The following is a 19,597-nucleotide window of genomic DNA, read 5'->3' as shown; positions in this document are numbered from 1 at the left end:
GGTTAAATGGTCTGCGTCCAGCGGATTTTCTGTAAATCCCCTTGTAAATCCTAGTATGACGGAACTCGTCCTGTTCGCTAGGAGGTGTAAGATACCCGTGGGGCTCTTGAGTTGTAGGCTGCGACTTCTTTTCTGATAACAAGGATAACTGCGTCATTAGGCTGATATCAATTAGCTTTTTCTCAACTTAGATAGATGGGCAGAGTAAGCACTGCGAACAGTAGGTCTATTGTGCCCCCCAGCTCTTCACAACACTTTATCTTGACTTAAATACTCTATACATCTTAAAATTGGCTGGAGATTTCCTGTGTACCTCTCCCTTCTCCGTGAAAGAGCCTCACACTCCAGCAGGAGGTGCAATGATGTCTTTTTGGCAGAGTAAAAAAAGTTACGTAGACCGCGTGGCCTCTTAGCCTACAATGACCCATTAAAATGCCTGTAACAATTCTTTGGCTCTCCTTGAAGAGGTTTATGAGTAGCCTATGTCTCTATAGATTGTACTCCCTCTGTAAGCTTCTCGCTTGGCGAAGACCTATGGTGTTTCGCCAATTAAGTTCCCTCAGTTTGGCATTTTGCTTTCTGCGCACTTCCTATATCGTGTTACGACCTATCGCAAGGAGGTTCTATCGATTGCGAGGCTACATCCATTCTGGCTCACTGATCGGCTTCCTAATTTTCTTCGACTCCCTTCTGCTCTGGTATCCATATCGGTTGGATAGTATTATTCTCGGTCAGTGAATTAAGCTTCTCACTATCACTTAAAATAAGGACCCTTTCGCTCCGATAATTCCTACGTAGATTAATCTCAGTGCAGGGACTAATGGCATAAACTTCGGCTTGAAAAATGCTTGTTCTTTCCTTTGGTACACCAAGTGTATGAACTAATCAAACTTTGATTGCGTTTTCCCACAAAATTTAAATTTTTAAATAATTCGGTATATTATTAAACATGCGATAAGTTAGTATTTGACCGAGCTTCACCTCCGAATTTTTGGCGTACGCGTTGATGTTGTCACACAAAGGCGAAGGACCTACAGTTTTACGCCGACTCCGAACGGCGATTGTATTTTTATGAGAAGCTATTTTTCATGGCAGAAATAGACTCGGAGGTTTGCCATTGCCTGCGGAGGGGCGACCCGTATTGGAAAAACATACTGGGCTTGAACAATGGCTCTGCGGAATGGTAGCGTGCACTGCTAACCACTACAACACAGCGGCCTCCAGGTCCTTAAAGCTTCTTTCTACAACTCTAAAATGATAAGGCCTTACCTTTGCCAAACGTCTTTCTCGTAAAACTTAGGAGAGTTCGCTTTATCGGCTGTTGAACTCACATCCCCTTTAGAGGTTAATGAACGGGGGCAGTGGTTAGAAGGTTTATTTCTTTGTAGTTCTGACCGAGGGTGGATCGGTGGCGTTTTAGGTATTTCCGTAGGCTCACAAATGCGCAGCTCTCATTTCTTTTGGGTATATTCTCAGCTGCTTAGACTTCGGTATAAACACCTGTGACAGTACTATATGACCAGGGCCCTATTGCACCAACGAATTATCATTAGCATTTTAGCAGATTATCGAACTTACGCAAAGTTTTGTGTTTTACCAACATGATAAGGAAAAGTCACTCAAATGAGTGTTGATAAGTAAAATATCACTCAAAATCATAGATAAGCGTTGCACCAAAATTTGAAATGCTTGGCGAAAAGGCTTTAGCGGATAAGTGATAAGTTATGCAAATTATCAAAATTTATTAGCATTTCGTTGCACCAAAAATTTGTATATATCACTTATCATCTTTCATTTTGCTAACTTTAGCATTATTTTGCTAAAAGTAATTTTACCTATCATACAAGTGATAAGTTACATTTATTCAGTCTGAATGAATTTATTTATTTATTTATTGTAAAAGGATAATACAACTATACCTTAACAATCTAAAACTTAAGCTCTAACACCTGATTCGATAAAATATTGACACAAAAAATGCTTCGATTCGAACTATTAAATTTATTAGAGGAGGAAAATCTGCAAATAATAAAAGGCGTGTCATAAAAGAAAAAATCAGCTACAGTATAGATTTTGATGTAGTAGAAAAATTTCAGCTATCTCGTAGCCAAATTGAAGAAATTTTATTAAAAATTGGAGCGGACCTACAATATAACAGTGGGTGTAATAATGGCTTAAGTCCGCTACAGCAATTATTATTGACTCTGCACTAATTAGGTAATGGTAGCCAACATCATGGAATTGGTCAAATGCATGGGGTTCACAAATTAGCGGTATGTACAATAATCCATCGAGTGGCAAATGCCCTGATAAACAAATTGATGGATGAAACTATTTGTTGGCGGGAATTTACGAAAAATATTGCCACAAAATTTTTCAACATTGATGAATTTCCTTAAGACGCAGGGAGCATTGATGGAACTATGATTTGTTAACCGGTACGGAAATCATTTAATTAATGCAATGTGGTTTTTGTGTTTTTGTTACTGAGTTATTTTGGAAAGATCCAAATAAATAATCCTTAATTTAGAAAAAATTTAATTATTTATGTAAACATACATAGTCAATACGGACTTGCTTTTTTCCTTAATAATTTTTAAGACAGCTAATATATTGGCTGTGCTTTGTGCGCGCGACATAGTAAGAAAAAAAAGATAAATTGAAAATGTTTATCAAATCGCACATGAGTTTGCTAAGCTTTCGTTTTCCATTGAGAAACGGTAATCATTTTAGCTAAGCACATTATTGGAAAAGTTCTCTATTTGAAAAGCAAAAGAAATTGGCTGTGCAATGGTTATCAAATCGACTTATCCAAAAAACATGCCAGTTATTAATTTTTTTTTAAATTGATAAGTTTTTTATGATAAGTAAAAAGTGCAACACTTATCAACTTTACTTTTCAATAAAAAGGCTTATCTAAAAGTTGTAAAGTGATAAATGATAAGTCATTGGTGCAATTGGGCCCAGCTTTCTGACTTTGCTTATCCATTAAAATGAGATAATCTCAGTACCAGTCCGACACTAACTTGAATGATCAGCAATCGTCGGAACAGTACGACACGGTCGCTTCAACAATTGCCACATGTGTATTCGGCATTATTAACAAACATACTCGTCCTCGTATTTCCATGCTCATGCAACTAAGTTCAAAGTATACAGCTAACAAGACTGGAGTGAAACGCAAAGGATAGGTTTCCATATGTGCATATGTATAAATATATATGATCTTATTTGTATTACACTATTGAAGTCGCTAGGAAATTAATATTTTAGTACAGCACTAATAAAGTCTTATCAAATTAGGTGCATCTTTACGCGGTTTACTGCTTGGAAAAATACCCTTAAATAAAATGCCGGCTGCAAATAAAATTCGAACGCTTTGATTGTTGGAGTGGGAGCTAAAGAGAGGGCGTAACACTAACGCAAAAGAAAGTGGTCTTTAAATATAGAGGCCTTAACAATTGCTTTCTATTGTTACATTGCATTTTTTGTTGTTTTCCTACCACTCCATTGCCACTTGACATGTTCGTGTCAAACCTTTGCCCAACATAAGTAAGTCAGTTTCAACAAAGCAATAACAAAGTTAAAAGTAACAAAAGCCTCAGCAGAAAAGCTCAATAACCTAGGTGTACCTATAGTATATGTATGTATGTATGTATGAAAATATATGAAAAGAGTTTATTGAACTCGACGCAGAGTAAATGGATGACCGTATGTTTCTATGTGTCTATGTATGTATCTATGCAGTTTTAGAAAAATATAAATATGGTACGAATTCCAATACATATGCCGCATATGCACAGCAACATATGTATGTACATATAAATGCATGCAATTAAATAAATATTAGAATAAAAAAAAGTTTAATACAATAACTTTGCCGATGTATATGTTCTTAAAAAAGGTGCGAAGAAAAGCGTTTTGTACTTATTGATTCGGAAAACAGTTTTTTTCTAACTAGCTCCAATTGAAGATATATAGCATTTTCAGTTTAAATGAAACCATTTTCAAAATTTAGCGAAACCTTTTTCAAATTAAATGAAACCTTTTTCATGTTAAGTGAAACCTTTTTCAAATTAAATGAAACCTTTTTCAGATTCAGTGAAACTTTACTCAAATTAAATGAGACCTTTTTCAGATTCAATGAAACTTTATTCAAATTAAATGAAACTTTTTTCAAATTAAATGAAACTTTATTCAAATGAAATGAAACTTCATTTACTTTGAATTAGCTGTTACGTGTTGCTCTCCCTTACGGTCAAGGCATGTTGAATACAGTGTTGCCGTTTCGCTCCAATTGAACCAAAATAGGTAGTTTCATTTCTAAAAATAAGGCTTTGGTAGGTTGGTTGGTTTGTTGTGATTTTCGAGGGGTTTTGGTAACTAGGCAAATCATATAATTTATTCATTTTATAAAACTTCAAATATCTCTGTTTTCGGGAGTACATGTAAAGGATGATGTGAAAAGGAAATGGGACATGTCAAAATTATTCTTGAACCGAAGTTGAATGTTGCCGTGATTAGACTGTGCTCTAATCCGTAGAGTTTGTTTAAGTTAAAAGAAAATAATTAGACAATTGTTATGCAAATGCCAAATTTTACATTTCGCTTAAGCGAGTGAGTGAGAAGGGAGAGTATTTGTACTTTCTTCCCTCTTCTCCCTTAAGAAAATAATAGTTGACAGCTTTGAATTCGTGTAGCAACAGTAAAAATATTCTCCCAGTTAAACTTCATAATCGGCGTTATCGACTCCGTGATATAAGTATGGCGTCGATAACGATGTGCAACGCAGAACGTATACTTAAACGCAGTCTGTATATGCAGAATTTTGTCGATTACTGGAGCCCTCAGTGTTGCTTACTACACTGTTGCCACTCATCAATGCCTTTTTATAAACTTACCCTTTCAACTACAATTTTTCGTGCTATAATAGATTTTAGCTAAATATAAACTACTTAGTTTTCAACAAAATCCTTATTCAATAGTAAATTTCAAATATTTTAAACATATTTTGAATAGGAACTTATAACCTTTTTACCATCTGTAAAACTGACGAAGTGGCAACCATCTAAAGAAGGAGAAATCAGCTGACACGGAAAAATCTAAATTCCGCAGATTTCTGCGCTACGGGCTACAACTACAGAAAAATTCTGCGGTGTTGAGTTTTCATTTACATGGCGCTTTGGTTAGACAGATCGTGTCAGCTGACTCGGTTTTACGTACCGGTAGGTTTACGTTCTTGACTAATTTCAGCTTTAAGGCTCTGTTACGTACGTGTTTTTACGTAGAAATCAAAAACCAACAGACTTCTACGTATGTAATGCTGTGCGTTGGGTAACAGCTTACACGCGAAGCTCATTTAACAGATTCCTTACAACTCTCAAGCAATGCCAAGTATACATAACAGAGCCTTTAGTGTTAGCCAGACATGGTGCAAACGGCTCTTAATAGGTTAAGTTGATTTCCTGTTCCTTAATATAAAAAAGTTTAATACTTAATTTGAATAAAGTTTCATTTAATTTGAAAAAAGTTTCATTTGGTTTGAATAAAGTTTCATTGAATCTGAAAAAAGTTTCATTTAATTTGAAAAAGGTTTCGCTTCATCTGAAAAAGGTTTCAATTAATTTGAAAAAGGTTTCGCTTAACCTGAAAAGGGTTTCATTTAATTTGAAAAAGGTTTCGGTTAACCTGAAAAAGGTTTCATTTAATTTGAAAAAAGTTTAATTTAAACTGAAAATGCTATATGTAGGTCAAGCTTCCGTTTTCCAGAAGATAGGAGAAAATAAGTGAAGAACAGAAATGTAATTAATAGATATCCTTCTATACAACGGCACTCCTCCAGCTGCCGCATTCGTCAAAGAAATAAGAAACACGGAAGTTACACCTTCGGAAATATGGGACCCTGCAAGTTATTAGAGCGTGTCAGACGTGCAAATATTTCCAGCTTTTCCACGCAATTCGCTGTCAAATTGATAAAAAGAAATTTTATTTCAATGTGTGAACAGCCAGACTGCAATTCGCCTTTCGGAAATGAAAAACCTTTTTTTGAAATACACTTTACATGCAAGGTGTGACTGCTCATGCAACTGCTTTCTGAAATTTCTCAATTTGACAGCCTTTTCAAAATATATACATAGCATTATCACGTCTGACATGCTCTATTTAGTAGCTATGAAATCTGCTGAAAAGAGATGCAATTAGAGGAGACTCGCACGTTGAAAAAGTGCACTCGCTGGTTTGTTTGCTTGACCGAGTAAGATCCAACAAAAATGAACTATAGAAAAAGTTGTTTCTATCTGAATGCGCTTCTCGAAAAACAATGAGGATTGCATATTCTTGCTGGCAATACAAAAATGCTGCAAATGGTTGTGTGTTAATAGCTTTGATTAAAGTGAAAGCAAGAGCTTGACGAAATTAAATTTGGTGTGTTAACTTCTTGTCCTGAAGTAGTCCTGAAGTGGTTCTGAAAAGGTCGTGAAATAATTGCGAATAAGTCTTGGAAACGTCCCGAAGTGGTCTCTTATAAATCCCAAAATTACCCTTAACTAGTCTTTGCATAGTCCTGAACTAGTCGCAAAATGATCGCCGAAAATGTTGCTGAACTAGCCTCTAAAAGCTCCGGAACTAGGCCCGAAATAGTCCTGAACAGGTCCCAAAACGGCCACGATATGATCCCGAACTAGTCCCGAAATTGTCATAACCAGTCCATAAATGTTCATTTTTACACACAAGAAGTAGTTACAAATTTTCTGCTGGGTTACCGCAAATTTTACCCGCACCGAGAGCTATGTTGTTTACACATCTAAAAGTAAAATCATAACATTTGGGGTTTTGATGTTGTCACACCAAGGAGCGGGCCCAAAAGTTTAAGCCGACTCACCTAATCACATCGAACGATTTTTAAGCAATTCAATTATCTGAAATGCTTAGATAAAAAAACGCCCTTTCATTATTTGGCCTTTTCATCTGTATGTTGGCACATTTTTTACCCAATTGCGACTCAATTTTATATTTTCTAATTCCATCTTTGTGGGGTTATTCTCAAAGGAGTTAACGACAAATTTCTAAGACCACATTTTTATATACTTGTCTAATACTTAGGGGACTATTTTAATACTTTTTGTAAACATCCAGACCAATACGAAAGTTTATTTTTTTGTATGAGCATTAAATTATGTTACTCATACGCCACGTATCCACGCGTTTCATTAAACTTAAAAGGAAAATAACTAACTATTGATACTACTTCTTTTTCCATCTCGACCCGATGACCGAGAATCAATATTCTATAAAACATATAAATACATGTAAAAACCAGCACTTTGAATTTAAGTAAGATCGTATTGAAAAATCCCTTTCCGAAAGCGTTCTCTATTTTGGCGACTGTCTATAAAAATTTAATTTTGCAATAAAAAGAAGTAAGCAAGTCTTGTCTAAATCAAATAGGAACAAATATCTGCCAATTTGGCCTCAAGACCCTGGTGGCATTGAAGGGCGGAAAATAGCCCAATTGTGCGTTCTTTTCCATCTTTGGTATGTACATACATATGTATGCATGCACATACAAGCTTGAGAATTCCCATAGCGGAAATTCAATCGTCGCCATATTGACTTTTAGCATGCAAGTCTGTGTCTGTTCCTTTGTTTATTTTTTTTTTATGTCCATACTTATATAAGAATGTATGTATTCATATCGTCATACTAATAATATCGTTTAGCCGGTCGCGCCATGTCTAGACTGTAGACCATACTGAACCACCGAAACTCTGTCCCTACGGTAAATCAGTCGATCATTTGCGAGTTTATAATGTGCGAGGCTTTGTATGAGTTTATGTCCATAACCAATTTTATATGCTTATGTGAGTATGTATGTATGTGTCCCTATATATTATACACACACACACTCACGGGTAAAAACATAAAATGTTTGCGTGCAAATTATTTCAATATTTTTTTTTATTTGCATAAAAGTTGAAAACTACTCTTGACCTTAGTATGAAATGATCCTAGGTATAGACATATGTGCATACATATGTATTGTATGTTTGTAGGCACATAAATATTTATTTAATAGTACTGTTTTGTATATACATATGTATATACATACGTACATACAATACATGGATTTCTATTATGCATATATGTATATATTTCAGTCCTCAACTTACATACGTATGTAGATATATGTTTACGTATGTACGTAAAAATGCACGTGAAGCATGAGTCCGGACGCACATATGATTATCACTTTTGCAAATGGTTATAATTTTTTATTGCGATAAAATTGATTCATTATTTTTTAATAGGTACTTTAGTAGTTCATTCCATGAAGTTCATTGGCTTTTATTGACGTATGTATGTATGTATTTATAAATATGTGCGTAAAATTAGCAAACATAGTTATTTAAAAATAATGCACTTAGCGACAGCTTTGTCCCATCAAATCGGACAGCAGCGGTTTACAAATTGAAAAATACGAGGGATGTTTCCAAAGATCTGGGAATTTAGCTTATAATTTTTATTATTTTGTTAATTTTCTGAATAACTATTTTTTTTTAAAGCCGTCTTCAAAGAACTTTTTCGCTGTCTCCCCAAACCATCTATTTATGGCATGCTTAACGTCATTTAAACTTTCAAATCGAAAGGTTTTTTTTTCAAATCTGCGAACAGACGATAGTCACTGGGTGGAAGATCTGGGGAAAAAGGTGGCTGCGAAAGCATTTCCCATCGTAAATCGTTCAAAACATCCCTCGTTTCTCTGGCGGTGCTATGAAAACGCGTGTATATCAGTCGAGCAGCTAAGCTGAACAATATTGTACATGTCAAGACATGTCTGGCACCAATAACATTCCCATAACCTCTGCGTAATTTAGTTATAGTACATATATACAAATTTGTGTTTGTTTGTTGAATTCCCTGAACCGCCCCTGTTATGATATGGCACTTCATTCTATGCAGTAGTTTAAAAATATACACGTACCTATATTTCTACAATCACAAACATTTTCATAAGCTGTCTTTCCTTGATTGCGAATTAAAAACTCATTGCGATCATATTGTATTACATATATGTTATACATAGTACAATTCCCAGAACCCTGGAAACAACCCTCGTATTTGGCGTTTTTTGATATAACTGAGTATTTGACATATTCCAACGTCTAACGTCAACTCTGACCGCCAAATAGTTTTTGTGAGAAGCTTTTTTAAGATATGTACTCGGAGGTTTGTCACTGCTGGGGAATTTGGAACGTTTCTCCAGCCAATAATCGAAACTGAATTCTACCGGTTAGTAATACGCATATCTAAATACTCAACTACATACGTCGGAATAATATTCTCTATATGGAGTTCTAGAACTGGAAGACATAAACAATTTTGTTTTAAATATGAACATTTTTTACTCTGAAGCTCAAACATATTTCCGCGATGAACTGTATGCCCTTATACTAGCTACAATAACTTAATATGTAATTTCGAAAGACATCCGTACGATGTGCGTAACTTTCAAGAGCACAGTTTCATTGAGCATGCCGTAACAATACATACATATTTCCTATTGCACACCTTCTTTTTTTCTTATTTGGCACTACAACCATTTGTTGGTTTGGGCCGAGATCAAAAAACTTCGCCAATTGCCTCTCTCCTTTGCGAATTTGTGTCACTTATTCATCGCTCTCGTTGTCCACCCATTGGTTTAGGTATTTAGGCATTATCATTGGTTTAAAGTTTTTACGTGACGGGTCACAAGCCACTTGTATTTAACTTTAACAGGTTGCTTTAGATGTTTGATGATCCCCAACGCATGGCCTTGTTATTCCTTTTATTCACATTTTGTTACATATCAAAACTCTATCTATGTCCTTTTCTTTTTACCGTTACACAGTACCTCCACAACACCGCCAACGGGGCTCTCACATGTGGCACGGATGATGGACTCATTGATACTGGATCAATATCCACCATTCGCCTTTACTAAGATCACAACCACGCACAGGCCGACACGTACTGGTAATGGCAAAAAAACCGAGACCACACGCACAACCACTTTAAGCGGTCTTTCACCAGGTAGCTCGGCCACACTGGGCGCTGGTGGTGGTATGGCAGCGGGAGGACTACGAAAGACGCGTATACCTACGCAAGGTAATTATTATAGAAATATATGTAAGTACGTTAAATGATGCAGCAAATAATATGTCACACCCCTGTTATAACTTTCCTCCAGAAGTGCCCCCACAGCCAAGGCCCAATACAAACTTGCCGCCCACTACGGGCTCCACAAATCCACTTTATCAAAATGCGAATGGTGGTGTAGGTGGCAGCAGCGGCACTGGCGGTAACACAGGCAATAATACGCACATACAATTCCCGAATCACAATGACAACCGTTGGATCTCGTCACTGCGCCGATCACGCGATCCTGAACTACAGCCCACACTGCCTTCCATAAATTTGAGTCATCATGGCAGCGCGCACAACGTGGGCGGCAGCCTAGGCAGCGACAAGGGACGCAGTTCGCGTAGCATTAAGGCCTCAGCCATGGCGGCAACACGCAAAAGCCGTAGCGTGGAGCGCATACGTGCACGCAAACTTACCACACAAATCAAACTCAAAGACAAGCCTAAGAAGAATTCGATTGATGAGAACTCCAATTCAGATGATCAGGAAATCACATCTTTGGAGGAGAACTCCACATCGCAGAATACGCCGAAAAGTTCGCCGAAAACAAAAACGAAAGTATTTTCGCCCATCGGCTATGAGACGCACTTGGTGGATACGCTCGAAAAGGACATATTGCAGCGTAATCCCGGCGTCAAGTGGTGCGATGTGGCAGGGCTGAATGAAGCCAAGGCCATACTACAGGAAGCTGTCGTTTTACCGATAATTATGCCCGACTTCTTCAAGGGTATACGACGCCCATGGCGTGGCGTTTTGATGGTAGGCGCACCGGGCACTGGCAAGACCATGCTAGCCAAGGCGGTGGCCACCGAATGTGGCACCACTTTCTTCAACGTCTCTTCAGCCACGCTAACCTCAAAGTATCGTGGCGAAAGCGAGAAGCTGGTGCGCTTATTGTTTGAAATGGCGCGCTTTTATGCGCCGAGCACAATTTTCTTCGACGAAATCGATGCGTTGTGTACATCGCGTGGCAGTGATTCCGAACATGAGGCAAGTCGGCGCTTTAAAGCCGAGCTGCTAATACAGATGGATGGATTGAATGCGACTCTGCAGGAAGATAAGATCATTATGGTTTTGGCGGCGACAAATCATCCGTGGGACATTGATGAGGCTTTTAGGCGACGATTCGAGAAAAGGATCTATATTGCACTTCCAAATGGTGAGTCGCAGGGGAAAAAGCGGCTGTTTACATAAATTTTCGTTGGGCTCTAAATGGTTGGGTGCGATTAAGAATAAGATTAAGAATGAGGTTAAGTTTAAAAATAAGATTAAGAATAAGGATTACGGTTAAGGCTAAAATTGGGACTAGGATTAAGATTAAAATTAAGATAAAGATTTAGATTAAGATCAAGATTAAGGATGGGATTAAGGTTAAGAATAAGATTAAAATTAAGAATGAGATTAGGATTAAAATCAAAATTTAAATTTAAATTTAAATTTAAATTAAGATTAAGATTAATATTAAGATTGAAATTAAAATTAAGATAAAGATCTAGTTTAAGATTGAGAAATAAAATAAGATCTCAAGTTAACATTCACGCAATTCTTCAGTTAAATTCAAATTTTATTAAAATATTAAATTTTTTACTAACATGTTTTATACGGTGGTTCTTAAAATATTAAAACAGTTTCGGGTGCGAACTTTAAAGCTTTTCAAGTTTTTAAGAAAGCTGAAATTTATAGCTTTTTTAAATTTCCAGGGTAACTAAACAATAATTAAAAATTTAAAACTGAATCTATTGGGTCCTTAAAGTAGCCCAAAAGCTAAAAAAAAAGGTAAAAATGTAGTCAGAGGAATAAAAAAACATTCAAGTCAATATTCACTCAATTCCGCGTTAAAGTTCATATAAAACATTTAATTTTTTTTAAACATATATACTAGGGTGTTTCCTAAAATATTAAAATCATGGGTATAATGTTCCACGTACAAAATAAAGACATCCGCACAAAAATTTCAAAAGGAAAAAAAATTAGAGGTCGCTCCCAGGATTTGAAAAAATTTAATTACATATGTATTTAAAAAAATCGGAAAAATTCGACAAAATTGTGACTTTAACCAGCAAAAATTTGCCTAGTTTATGAATTTATATGAGAACCAGTTTAACCCTTTCAGTACAAACGTCCAATATATTGGACAAACCTTTTTCTTACTTAAAGCTCTTTTTTCTTAAATAAGAGCTTTTGTTTTTAAAATAACCATTGTTGTCAGAAAAGTGTCACAAAAGTCGATATTGTAATATAGTGTAATATGTAGGAACAAATTAAATATTTTTCGGTGGAATTGAGATCCGAAAAAAGTGTTAAATGTTTTTATCAGTTTTGAAATATATTTCGCATTTGCAAAAAATTACAATTTTTTTTTTAATCCTGGTAGTGACGCCAAATTTTTTTTTTTTTTTTTTGTAGAACAAAATTTAGATTTTTAGTTTTAAGGACCACCTTGATATGCACAAATTCCAAATTTTCCACAATAAGTTTTCGCTAAAAAATTTTTTTTTTATATTTTTAGTACTAATTATATTTTGTAAAATTGTTTCTCTTCCGCAGAAGAAACCCGCTCCGCTCTACTTAAACTTTGTCTCAAAGATGTGCGTCTTTCACCCAATCTTGACACGAATCTCATTGGCGATCAGCTAAAAGGTTATTCCGGTTCGGACATAAGCAATGTATGTCGCGATGCCGCCATGATGGCAATGCGTCGCCTCATAGCCGGCCGTTCGCCATCCGAAATCAAGGAAATACGACGCGAGGACATTGATCAACCCATAACATTGCAGGATTTCCAAGAAGCCATGGAGCGAACTAAACAATCTGTAACGGCTGATGATGTTTCACGTTTCGAAAAATGGATGGAGGTCTATGGCTCATGTTAGGCTAGTCGCAGGCGATATTTATTTGCACATTATTTATTTAGACATAATTTAAAATAAAAAAGCAATAAAGTGCAAGCTTCAAGAATTTCTAAACCCGAAAGAGGGCTCAATGGAAGGTGCGTGTAACTAATACAATTGCGTACGTACATACATACATTTATTATAAAACTTCCATAGTTCATAGCTCTAATATGGATTAGTACTGCTGATGTTTATGGTTCCATTTATGTTATTTTCGTCACTAGTGAGTAACTTTACCTGAATTCGCTCAAATTATATAACAACCCACCCCTTGTCCTATATCCTATGTATCAAGAAAATATATCCTGCCTCCTTACTTGAAATTCAAGCGCTAGATCGTCTCAAAAATTGATAAAAGACGTGAATGTTAGATAACCATTTACATACATACATACATATATGCAGCTAGTCGATAGATAAATCATTTTATATAAAATATTTATAAATTTAGTAGTATGTGTGTATATTCGAATTTCGAAGTAATAAATTAATCAACACTACAAATGGTTTTTGTACTTCTACTGAGGTGTACTGAGGTAAATTTGTATACAGCTTTCAAATAATAATTTAGTTACACATGCCTGCTGGAGTGATAATACTTGATCGGGGAAACCCTGTATGTATTACTATCGTGTTAAAGGAAAAAGGTATATATGGAAATGGCGTAATCCGCCAAAAGTGAAATTTTAACTTCTACAATATCCGAAATTCCAACTTGAAATATTAAAAAATTAAATAAACCATCGTTTAACATGTTTACTTTCAATAATTTAAATTTTATTACATAAAAAAGTGAGTGTGTTACCAAAATGAAGGACATGTTGGACAATTAACTGATTGATATCAACATTGACAATAAAATGAATAATAAAACACAAATATTATGTAACTCTAATTCGCACGCAGCTTTTCAACAATCTGCCTATAAGCACTCTCTACTTGCTCATACTCCTCTTGTAATTGTTCGATGCGTTGACTTTGTGTAGGCAAGCGCGCTCTCAACCATTCGGTATCCACATTTGCCTTTTCCATTTTCTTGATATCATTCAACTGCTTATAATGTATAGCATTCAAACGTCGCTTCACATCCAAGCGGTAGGCATAATAGTCATTTTTATCGTTTACATTCGTATAATAAAGGCGGAGTATTTCATAGACGCGCCGACACTGACGTGGATTCAACTGTAAAAAAGAATTTGAAATAAACTATATTCCAACGTAAGATAAGCAATTACAGCAGTAGTACCTTGTGTGTTTCGCGCGCTTCTCGCACCATTTCTTTGCTGAAACCTTTTTTAATTTCATCGGGTGCAAAGCTTTTCAATCTCATGCATAAACGTGCATCTACAAAATTGCGTAAACGCTGAAAATCATCGGATGGGTCTTCCACTGTCATATCAATAACATTTTTTTGTGACTGGTAATGTTTATAAATACTTTCAACGAATCGCGTGCCAATGCTGAGCTTTTGGAATGGTGGTAGCACCAGAACTTGACTGATGCGTGGCCGTATATGTTGCGGATATGCATAGTACTCGTATACAGTGGTGTAGCCAGCGGTGGCGTACTGGTAGTCGCCATTATCATTTTTATACTTCTCATAGCTATCGCATGAACGAAAAATTATTTGGGTTTATTATAAATATAAGCGATTTCAGTTTATCCATATTACTACATACCAAATAAAGAAACTCCACTGCGTATCATCCACATCAATATAGGACGCTGCATCAACAAACCAGAGTATGAAGGTTTGTAAACGTCCGAAGAATTTCAAGAATGCCGGTGCTTTATAATCACTGTGATATATTTCGAACAAACGCTCCTTTCCTTGCGCATCGCTTACTTTGTGTTCAGACAACTTTTCGCCGAAAGGTTGAAATTTATCTGCTTTGTCGAGTGTCTTTAAAAATTCATCCATATTGATGAAGAAACAGCCGTCAGGCAATTTCTCTGCTATTGTTTTCACGACATTATCCGCTTTTAATGCCCCGCCTGATAGCTCATCAACCCGGCTGCTATATTCGATGCCAATGTAAATGTGCAGTGGTCCTGCTGTGTATAGTATTCGCACAAGCAAGTCCTTATAACCGAATATGCTCTCCGATTCGCCAAATATTTGATGTGCCATCTGGGGGTGGAATACAAGACTATCATCTTCCAAGTCTTGTTTGCGTCGTACTAAAATTGCACGTGGGTTTCATTAGCTTCATTTGGATGCGTCTAAAATCTGCTATACTCACTCAATTTAAATTCCACTACATCAAGTGCATCCAATACTAGTTCCTCGAAGTCATGTATATGCGCCATGGCGGTAAATGTGGAGCTTGATTACAGAGATGTATTGCTCTCGCAGAGATCTTGCGATTCGCTTCTGACCAAAAGTTCTAAATTACCAGCTTGTATCCAGTATTGCCTAGATTCCTGCTGTTTGCTATTAATGCGTAAACAAAATTGATTTACTTTATTATAGATTTCTCCTTATATTTCACCCGAAAATTGCATTAAACTGAAAATAAATAAGCCACAACGTTGATACAAAATTTCGGGCGCAAAATGCGATTGGCGAATAAATGACAATTGGTTTTGACATTTGGGCAAAATGGTGTGTTTAGTGTGCATATTGTAAACCCCCTAAAAATAAATGCATACACTAAAATTTATTACGCTGAATTCTTAATTTTTTACTATAAGGCGAAAAAATATTTTTATTATGTTTTGCAACTGCTACTTATATCAAATTAATTAAACATTTAGCATACCGTATTTATTTCTTCCAATTTGCATTCTACCACCCTGTTCACAGTTTCATTGACAGCACGCAGATTGCACAATCGCAGCCAACTTAATCGATTAGTAAGCAGAATTATCCGAAGTCTGCTTGTAGCCGCATTTTCACTATTATTCTAAATTTTAAATTGAAGTAAGTTCAATTTATTTTAACTAGCGAAGGAAAACATCAGGTCTAGGAAAGACATTGCATTAAGATCTTTCATACGCGGTAAATTTTTCAAATGAAGTGTACTCAACCTTTCGATTTCAGTGGGATGTCAACTTGTCCAATTGTTTTCTCTCGCCACTTTCGCCCGCATAATCGTTTGTTTCCATTTTTTTATTTTAGTTAAAAAAAGCACTGTAAAATGGATAATTACTTGTTTGAAGGCGGTCGCATCTCCAAAATGGAGGTGGATTATTCACCTGCCTGTGATGAGAAAATTCCTTTAGCCAAAGATATGGCCAAAAATAATCCTGAAGCTTTCCATGATGCTATAGAGTTGCTGTTGCAGCTGGAAAAGCAATCACGTTTGGTAAATAATTAATGGGTAAAAATGCACTTTGCGGAGCCTGCCCAAAATTCAATCAAAAAAGTCAAGAGGGGTATCAATAGACTCGTTTTTGAACACCTTTGCGTGAAATTCATCAAAAGAAGGTACGCAAAGTGTTTCGAGTAAATTAAAATAGTTTATTTGCGTTTTCGAATTATTGTTATTGGCCTTAAAACGCGTCGATTGAGACCCCTTCTGATAATCCGCTAAAGTGCACTACCAAATAATGTAGTCAGATATGTATAATATTTGCCAGACCAAGAGTTCATTCATTTATTTCTTCAGGGCTCTGATATGGTCTCTTGCTCACGCGTACTAGTCGCAATTTGCCAGATCTGCTTCGAGGCTCAAAACTGGAATGCTTTGAACGAATATGTTTCATTATTAGCGCGCCGGCGTTCGCAGTTGAAGCAAGCTGTATCAAAGATGATACAAGAATGCTGCACTTATGTAGATAAAACGCCTGACAAGGCCACTAAATTGAAGCTAATTGACACATTGCGGACAGTCACTGAAGGCAAAATTTATGTAGAAATCGAACGCGCCCGTTTAACAAAAATTTTGGCTGATATCAAGGAGGCCGATGGCGACATTGCTGGCGCTGCCTCTGTTATGGAAGAACTACAAGTCGAAACATATGGTTCAATGGATAAGCGCGAAAAAGTTGAATTGATTTTAGAACAAATGAGGCTTTGTCTACTAAAAGAAGACTTTGTATCAACACAAATCATAGCCAAGAAGATAAGCATAAAATTCTTCGATGACCCAGCACAGCATGACTTAAAGTTAAAATTCTACAACTTAATGATTCGGTTAGACCGCGACACTTCATTCTTAAAGACCTCGCGCCATTATCAGGCAATCGCTGAACCACCGCGTCCAGCACCTGCAGTGCCAGATCTGACTGAAGAAGAGAAGAAGAAATTGAGTGAGGAAGATAAAAAGAAGCGCGAAGATGAACTCAAGGCTGCTGCTGTAGCAGCCGCTGCCTTGACGGCGGTAGAATTGACTCCCGAACAAGAAAAGGAACAAAAGGAGAAACTCATTTGTGCTGTGCTATATTGTGTACTAGCGCCGTACGACAACGAACAAAGTGATATGATGGCGCATTTGTCGAAAAATAAGAAACTTGAGGACATACCCGCCTACCGGTAAGATGGCAAAAAACATTGTTAAAACTAAAACAGTACATATTATTTTATTTTAAATATTTCAGTGAAATATTACGCTTGTTCATGTCAAAAGAGCTAATAAATTTCGATACATTCAACGCTGATTTTGGCAGCGTATTAGCAGAGAATGAAATGTTTGTGGACAGCACAAAACATGGTCGCAAATGTATTGCTGAACTGAAGGATCGTCTTATGGAGCACGTAAGATTTTACATTCATAAATTCACACTTTGTATTCAACCTAATTTTGTTGCTTATAGAACATTCGCATTATCGCAATGTACTACTCGCGCATCCACCTTCAACGCATGAGTGAGTTACTGAACTTACCTTCAAATCGCTGCGAAGAATATCTTTCAAAATTAGCGAATAGCGATACCATACGCGTTAAAATTGATCGGCCCGTGGGAATTGTTTATTTCACCACCAAGAAGAGTGCTTCCGATATACTGAACAATTGGGCGAACGATGTGAACCAACTGATGTCATTGGTGAACAAGACTTGTCATCTAATCAACAAAGAAGAGTGCATTCATTCAGCAATTGGTGTAGCTGTTGAAGAGTAGATTAATTGCAAATAATGGTACTTTTTTCATAACGTAATGTTCGCAAAAGCTGATTTAATTTTAACTTACAATACCTACTAATTTAAATGCCCCGAAAAATGCATTTCACACAGAATAAATATACGTATTATTTGAGTGTAGGCATTTGCATCGAAATAAAAAAAAAAATGTGTGCAAGCTTAAAAAAATATTTCTTTTACTCACGAGTCAGTATATGTGCGTGATTCGACTCTGAGATTACGCCAGAGAAGTGGTAAGCTTTTTCTGGATTAAAATTGAAGTGTTGTGCTTGTTTTTTTTTAGCTGCATATCGTATTTTATGAAAAAAAGGTTTTTTTTGCATAACCAAAAGCAGATTTAATTCCTTCTTCTGCGATATTGAACACTTCTGCAATTCGTTCTATGAATTGCGATTATTTTTTTTTTTAATTTAGTAATTAATATTTTTCCTCTATTAGATAGTATTAAAAAAAAAAAATGTTCCAATGCAACCCTATCACAATCAGCTGTTGGATATGCGTTTAGTGAACGCGCTCGCTGCCAGTGGCTGATGACAAGCGAAAATCACAATCTTGTTTTTAAATAATTACTGCCAAAATACTTTCCAAGAGTGAAATCGTTTAAAAATGGGCTGTCCAATGGGTTTCGGTGATTTAAATATTCCATCATCTCGCGCTTTCTGGGATGATTGTGATGAGGATGAACCTGTGCAGAAGGACAAGGAGATCAAAAAGTGAGTTGCATTTTTTTAATTCCATTGCATATTGAATTAACCGACTTTCCCCTTGCAGACTTGAACTACTGTATGAACCCAACGAGACATATGCACCTTTGCCCAGCAAGATATTTCTTCTGATTGAGGGCACCGACGTGTCAGAGTTCGTGGAAGCATCACTGTTACAGAACGCACGGAAAATTTGTAAAATACCATCGTCAAAATCGTCCTTGCATTATGTTAAGGATAAAGAGGTGTTAATTGCACTATTAAAAGAAGATCTGACAAATAGCGGTGAAGTGACAGAGTTGCTTCTGCCGTATGCAAAGTTAGCGGAAACCGTTATCACATTAACAGTAAAGTCAAAGATTGAATATCAGAGCGAAAACTTGCGAAAAATTCGTGATGATATTACATTCCTGCGGGGCATAAATTCTAAACTGCCGCATGTAGAAGAACTGGATGCACCAAATTTTGTCGTTGGGGTGGCAGCAGGAAGTAAGCAATATTTGATGTATTTATCTAACTTCAAACTTTATAAATAAATATCCTTATAGTTGCTTGTTGGCGTCACAATGAGAATTTGCCAGCATCCGCCTATGTAGCATACACTGACAATGTCTCGCTGGATACATTGGCAGCGCAACCCATCCTAAAATTGCTGCAAGCGCTTGGTATTAATTGTAGCGACACATACAAACCAGTTTATAAAGAAGGGTCACACCTGTATATGTGAGATTTTTAA

General features: G+C 36.4%; 4 protein-coding genes across 8 annotated transcripts in view; 3 read left to right on the top strand and 1 right to left on the bottom strand.

Annotated features, from left to right (window-relative positions):
• LOC118743374 (katanin p60 ATPase-containing subunit A1) overlaps positions 1 to 13,906 on the top strand; it is a 39,491-nt gene extending 25,585 nt beyond the window's left edge. For 2 of the 3 annotated variants that reach the window (XM_036476013.1, XM_036476007.1), the window contains exons 2-4: positions 9,887 to 10,143; positions 10,226 to 11,338; positions 12,727 to 13,906. In XM_036476013.1, the coding sequence (XP_036331906.1) occupies positions 9,887 to 10,143; positions 10,226 to 11,338; positions 12,727 to 13,052 (1,696 nt within the window). In that variant the 3' untranslated portion in view covers positions 13,053 to 13,906. The remainder of the gene's footprint in view (positions 1 to 9,886; positions 10,144 to 10,225; positions 11,339 to 12,726) is intronic. The other variant, XM_036476019.1, reaches the window with a different exon arrangement.
• Positions 13,820 to 15,650, bottom strand: LOC118743406 (histone acetyltransferase type B catalytic subunit). Its single transcript, XM_036476059.1, has 4 exons — positions 15,317 to 15,650; positions 14,753 to 15,254; positions 14,320 to 14,677; positions 13,820 to 14,255 (listed from the first exon to the last, which is right to left on the bottom strand). Exons 1-4 carry the CDS (start codon positions 15,381 to 15,383, stop codon positions 13,965 to 13,967), a joined length of 1,218 nt encoding a protein of 405 aa, XP_036331952.1. The 5' UTR covers positions 15,384 to 15,650; the 3' UTR covers positions 13,820 to 13,964.
• A 262-nt stretch (positions 15,651 to 15,912) lies between these two features.
• LOC118743390 (26S proteasome non-ATPase regulatory subunit 12) lies at positions 15,913 to 18,335 on the top strand. 3 transcript variants are annotated; one of them, XM_036476031.1, is made up of 5 exons: positions 15,913 to 16,074; positions 16,195 to 16,381; positions 16,685 to 17,550; positions 17,616 to 17,772; positions 17,832 to 18,334. In XM_036476031.1, exons 2-5 carry the CDS (start codon positions 16,214 to 16,216, stop codon positions 18,135 to 18,137), a joined length of 1,497 nt encoding a protein of 498 aa, XP_036331924.1. In that variant the 5' UTR covers positions 15,913 to 16,074; positions 16,195 to 16,213; the 3' UTR covers positions 18,138 to 18,334. The 3 variants fall into 3 exon arrangements, with proteins under 3 accessions (XP_036331924.1, XP_036331942.1, XP_036331933.1); XM_036476049.1 differs by having other exon boundaries at positions 15,932 to 15,996; positions 17,832 to 18,335; XM_036476040.1 differs by lacking the exon at positions 15,913 to 16,074 and adding an exon at positions 16,097 to 16,115 and having other exon boundaries at positions 17,832 to 18,335.
• Positions 18,336 to 18,656: 321 nt separating this feature from the next.
• On the top strand, positions 18,657 to 19,597 carry LOC118751158. The gene is made up of 3 exons (XM_036485929.1): positions 18,657 to 18,870; positions 18,929 to 19,350; positions 19,410 to 19,597. Exons 1-3 carry the CDS (start codon positions 18,764 to 18,766, stop codon positions 19,586 to 19,588), a joined length of 708 nt encoding a protein of 235 aa, XP_036341822.1. The 5' UTR covers positions 18,657 to 18,763; the 3' UTR covers positions 19,589 to 19,597.

Source organism: Rhagoletis pomonella, unplaced genomic scaffold (assembly GCF_013731165.1).
Source record: "Rhagoletis pomonella isolate Grant_MI unplaced genomic scaffold, Rhpom_1.0 Rhpom_scaffold_00001, whole genome shotgun sequence".
Taxonomy (NCBI): domain Eukaryota; kingdom Metazoa; phylum Arthropoda; class Insecta; order Diptera; family Tephritidae; genus Rhagoletis; species Rhagoletis pomonella.
Note: the sequence above shows the minus strand (reverse complement) of the source record. Positions and strands in the feature narration are given on the sequence as shown.